The 5,279-nt window shown below is 45.4% G+C and overlaps 1 protein-coding gene across 1 annotated transcript; it reads right to left on the bottom strand.

Moving 5' to 3' along the window:
* Positions 1–334: 334 nt before the first annotated feature.
* Positions 335–3,878, bottom strand: LOC123998141 (urotensin-2 receptor-like). Its single transcript, XM_046303093.1, has 2 exons — positions 3,694–3,878; positions 335–1,975 (listed from the first exon to the last, which is right to left on the bottom strand). The coding sequence occupies exon 2, from the start codon at positions 1,876–1,878 to the stop codon at positions 727–729; it is 1,152 nt and encodes a 383-aa protein (XP_046159049.1). The 5' UTR covers positions 1,879–1,975; positions 3,694–3,878; the 3' UTR covers positions 335–726.
* Between the last annotated feature and the right edge of the window lie 1,401 nt (positions 3,879–5,279).

Genomic DNA, 5,279 nt, shown 5'->3' with positions numbered 1-5,279 from the left:
TCTTTCTGGCCATCCCTCTTTTTCTCACTGTCTCTCTCTCTCTCTGGCCATATCTCTTTTTCTCACTGTCTCTCTCTTTCTGGCCATATCTCTTTTTCTCACTGTCTCTCTCTCTCTCTGGCCATATCTCTTTTTCTCACTGTCTCTCTCTCTCTGGCCATCTCTCTTTCTCTCCCTTCATCTGCTATTGTCATAAATACCATAAAACTGTGGGTATGAGATCTGTATTTTCAGTTATGTTGTGTTCTTTTCTGAGGGGTCAGGAGGAACACATCCTCTCCTCTAAGGAACAAAAAACCTGTGACATAGACTCTAGTATATAAAGCATGTTTTTATTTGATATATTATATCATATTATACACACCAAACTGGATATAAATACAGGTGTCATTGTCACCATGCAAAGCATTGCAGAGTTCATTACAAAATAAAAGTCCAAACTCAACATGCAGGTATCAATGAGATATTTCTCAAGTTTTGAAGCTTTGGTATTTTCGCTCAGCCCGTCACATTTTTAATCTCCAAATAGGAAATATGGTCCAGTCACATCCGTGCATATAAAGTGCTGTCTTTAATATAGTCCTTATGAAGTAACAATCACACAGTGAAATGCCCTTTGATATTTCAGGGGGAGACGGGGGTGTTTGAATCGGACAGTTTGTAAGCAGCCCCCCACCAGCCCCCAGAGCAGTCTATTATACCGGGCTGTCTGTGTTGTCACGAACACTACTGCGGACTGCTCTTGCGGCAGAGCTGATTCGCTGACGTCGGTGTCTGCCTGTTCCTCCGTCGTTTCCCCCCTGTGAGCAGCGTGTAGAAGAATGGGTTCACGCAAGAGTTCCCGTACGTCAGCCCCGTTAGGATCCGGTTCACCGTCACCTGGGTACCCACCGGTACTGTCCGCAGCATGTCGGGCCGGTATAGCGGCAGCAGCTGCCACACCCAGAAGGGCAAGAAACAGGCCCAGAAGGCCAGAACTATCCCCAGGATGAGGAGCAGGACCTTGGGCCTTGGGGCCCGTGGAGGGTAGGATGTGCTACCCCCACTACCACTGGCCCAGGGCTGGGTCTGGGACACCCAGTAGAGACGGCCCAGAGTAGCATACAGCGCCCCGATGGCCAGCCCCGGCCCTATCATACTGGTACAGAACAGCACGCTCATATACACTTTGGAGCTCTGCTCGTCCCAGGCAGGGACACACAGCTGTCCGTCGTCTCCGTCCTCCAGGTGGAGGGTGATCATCATGGGCAGGCTGAGGGCCACCGCCAGGCCCCAGGCCAGGGCCACACGGAGCAGCCCAGAGGAGGGGGAGGACGAGGTGGCCAGGGGGTTGGCCACAGCCCGATAGCGGTCCAGACTCATGGCGGTGAGGGTGTAGATGGAGGCGTGCAGGGTGATCAGGTCAAGGCTGAAGAGGAGGCGACAGCCCAGCTCCCCAAACGCCCAGTCAGCCGCCAGGCTGTCGTACACGATGAAGGGAGCCGTGAAGAGGTAGAGGAGGTCCGCCAGAGCTAGACTCAGCACCTGGAGGTGGAGGGAGGTGGAGAAAGAGGAGGTGGGAGAGGAGGAAGGGGAGAGGGAGGGGGGAGAGGAGGAGAGGCAGGATGGTAACGGTACTCCTCTCCCTCCTAAACAGCAGCTAGAACACCCTCGCCTCCTCCTGCCTCTCCTGCGTCTGATGAGGAGACCCATGGTGTAGAGGTTCCCCCCAATGCCCAGGAGAGCCAGGAGGGACAGGAGGGAGCAGAAGAGAGCGGTTGAGGCCAGGCTGGGGGAAGGAGAGATGTATGGAGAGGTGGAGGGGAAGGAGGAGTTGGGGATGAAGGGGGAGGTGTATAATGGGGAAGGTGAGGGAGGCAGGGAGCTAGAGAAATCCATACTTTAGTTGAGACTTCTGAAATTGTGGTGGTGTGGAGGTTAGCTGGGTTTATATAAATGTCAGAGGTAGAGGAACTACTATTTTGATTCCACTTGACTGGATGGGAGGGTTTTGGTGGTGGACAATAGTAAGAGTGTGTGTGTGTGTGTGTGGGGGGGGGGGTAGACATAGGAGATGGGGAGCAGGGTTGAGAAAGGGAAATGGGAGAGGAGAAAGTTATATGTATTAGCATTGAAACACAGAAAATGGCCTTCTGAAAAGCATCTACAGCATTTAATGATTTGCCACACAACTGTATTCTGCCTCTTGTTGGCCATTTTGTCTTTGGCATATGGATGAATGTTCTGTCAATGTATTGTATTTGTGTAGTAGTCCCAGTAACAGAGGCATTTTAGAACGGCATCATCATAGAAGTCGTATTGGCAAAGCTTCAATTCTAGCTAAGTTTATAGTGCTTTTTTTCACACTGGCTTTTCAGTTGTAGATCATACATTTACTGATGAACCCCTGCACTCATGTTAAGGTCGCACCGCTGATTGTGGGCAACAATTTCATGGCACGAAACGAACTGTGGAACCCGACGCATACAAATGTCACCGCGCGCCTCATGAAGTTTAACATGAGGCAAGCAAGCTGACGCGTTTTTCGGCCCTTTCCAGATGTATGTCTACGTGCACATTTGCGCACCGGGGGCACGAGAATGACTCCTGCGTCAAGCTGTCCCTAAATGATTTACGTAACAGAACATATTCCTCACCAGTTTATGAAATGCCATCGGCTTGCTACACCGCTGTGGCTGGGGATAGGAATAGCAAGACAGGAGACAGAGAGAACCCATGTTGTAGGCAATAAAACATCGTGTTTTGCTCGGTGATTTATTAGGGCATAAAATGAGGTTTGAAACCCACTGTTTCATTAAACAAAACATTGCGATATCTACATTAGGCTAATTATAATAAGTTAATGGTTATAAACACACAAGTATAGACTTGTTTGCAACGTGGTTTCCTATAGGCGAATCCAAATAACCTATCCAACCTAACGTATAACTCTCGGTGTAGTGGTAAATGTAGTGATTGTAATTGTACGCGGTAACGTCAAAGCAGATCCAGGGGTAAAACTAGAGTGCAGAAAAAAAGCCTGTGACACATGTTGGCTCCGCCAGTACCGGGGTTAAGAGCTACTGTTGAACTGTGGAGGGCCTGCCGAGCTCCCGCTGTGGCCCATGTCCCACGGGTTTAATGTGCCCCCTAAAATAACATCTCTGTTAATATCTTTAACAAATGGACATTCAGACTGTTGCATTTTTCCTGGACGTTTCTTTCCTTAGATTGTTACTTAGATATTTAATATTTTTGCCTCATTTTTCTTTCTAAAAATATTAGGCCAAGGCTACCACATCATAATCTAAAACGATTAGGCTATGTCTTCTAAATGTAGGTGACAGGTATTATTTAGTGAAAATATTTGTGCAAACTCCAAATATAATATTTTGTCAGAGAATATAAATGACATTTGAATGTAATAAAAATGTTGACAAACAGGCCTCAGCCTACGGTGAACACAGTGACATAAACATAACTGAAAAGACTGACTGAAGAGTAGAGTAGGCCTAATGATGACTTGTTAATTATTGATAATAATCATTTAGGCTAAATGGTCAGATGAATGGGTAGCGTATCCACCCACCATTAGACAATTCTTCCAAAGAAGTGTATATCCAAGACCAGAGCTCTGTATTACAGACTGCTCTAGCCAAGACAACAAATACACCTTTTTGAAGTAGGCTATATAATCTGTTGAGTTGTCTTTACCTTATTCAATCCAATTCCGGTAGTTGAAAATAACATCATCATCCATTTAATTTGTCTGAATGTCCGATTCAGTTTCCATTACTAAATCCAAAGAGGCCTATAGTTGGTCCAGTTTTTGTCTATAGAAAAAATAGATATCCTCAATTCTTTATTATTCGTTGTCAGACAGGTGATGGTTGATGGATCTGAAGCTGTTCCTCCTAACTTTGTGCCTCGCTATGCTATGTTTCCTCTCCCTCCTCATAGTGTGGCTCTCGCCCCCTCGGCCCAGTCTCTGGTGTGTCTACGAGGCCACGGGAGGGGAAGGAGGAGAAACAGACACGCTCACAGCGTAGAGTCAGTTATTAAAGGTCGTGGTTAAAGTAACTATTATAGCTGTCATTCATGCAGCCTATAATCAAGTACTTACAGTAAATTGTCAAATGGTGGAAGTTTGGACACTCTTCCAGCTTCCCTAATGCATATCTAGATCATAGTTCTTCTATTCTAAATTGAAATAATGAATAGATTTGGAAATATAACATTGCTTGCTTGAATGAGTGTCTTTCAATACTTTAGGTTCATATGAAGTGTTCTGTATTTACAGCCTCACAGAACACTTCATATTATGGTCAACATAATGGGCTCCGTTACACTTGAATTGGGCTTTCTTGTGTTACTATGTGCGTTTTTAGATGAGTTGTATTTGCTGGAAAGAAAAAGTGAGGGTTGAACAGTGTTGTTGCATGATCTTGCGTGTGAAAATTCTATATTTTGATATAATAGGTTCAATATTTTTGAGCCAGGTCCAGATAAACGTCCTGGAAAGATTTCCCCACAAAATTCAAGTATTTGACCATAAATGGTATGTGAAAATCAGACTGCAGTACATTGCAGATGCCAATGAGTCAGGGATGTATTACCGTGATGTCTAAATGTTCAAAGTTCTCCATAAAATATATCATTATAGATTTGTATCAGCTGGATGGTTTGGTCTCAGCTATGATTCCAAGAGGAGGAATAAGTTGGGGATCTGGCATTCTGATGAGATGACTCAGCAAAGAGATTACTGTTGGAGGGTAAAACTAATACAAACCTTTCAATTAAGAGATCAAGAACATCTCTTTTAAAGCCAAATAAATATTTATCTTACGAACCCTTTACTGAAATAAAAAGTTATTTTATTTTATATAGGATGTTATATTATTACAAATACTTAAATGTCCCATAGGGCCGCGCACAATTGGCCCTGCGTCGCCTGGGTTAAGGGAGGGTTTGGCCCTGCGTCGCCTGGGTTAAGGGTGGGTTTGGCCCTGCGTCGCCTGGGTTAAGGGAGGGATTTGCCCTGCGTCGCCTGGGTTAAGGGAGGGTTTGGCCCTGCGTCGCCTGGGTTAAGGGAGGGTTTGGCCCTGCGTCGCCTGGGTTAAGGGAGGGTTTGGCCCTGCGTCGCCTGGGTTAAGGGAGGGTTTGGCCGGGGTAGACCGTCATTGTAAAATAAGAATTTGTTTTTAACGGACTTGCCTAGTTAAATAAAATGTTTTTAAAAATAAATAAATAAAAACAGTATCTGGCTCCCTCATAGCCTAGGCCAAGACATACTAATGCTA

The sequence above is a fragment of the Oncorhynchus gorbuscha genome, linkage group LG15, assembly GCF_021184085.1.
Source record: "Oncorhynchus gorbuscha isolate QuinsamMale2020 ecotype Even-year linkage group LG15, OgorEven_v1.0, whole genome shotgun sequence".
NCBI lineage: Eukaryota > Metazoa > Chordata > Actinopteri > Salmoniformes > Salmonidae > Oncorhynchus > Oncorhynchus gorbuscha.
This window is presented reverse-complemented; position numbering and strand designations above follow the sequence as displayed.

Coding starts and splice junctions, on each gene's coding strand:
- LOC123998141 (XM_046303093.1), bottom strand. CDS start 1,878: ATGGATTTCTCTAGCTCCCTGCCTCCCTCACCTTCCCCATTATACACC.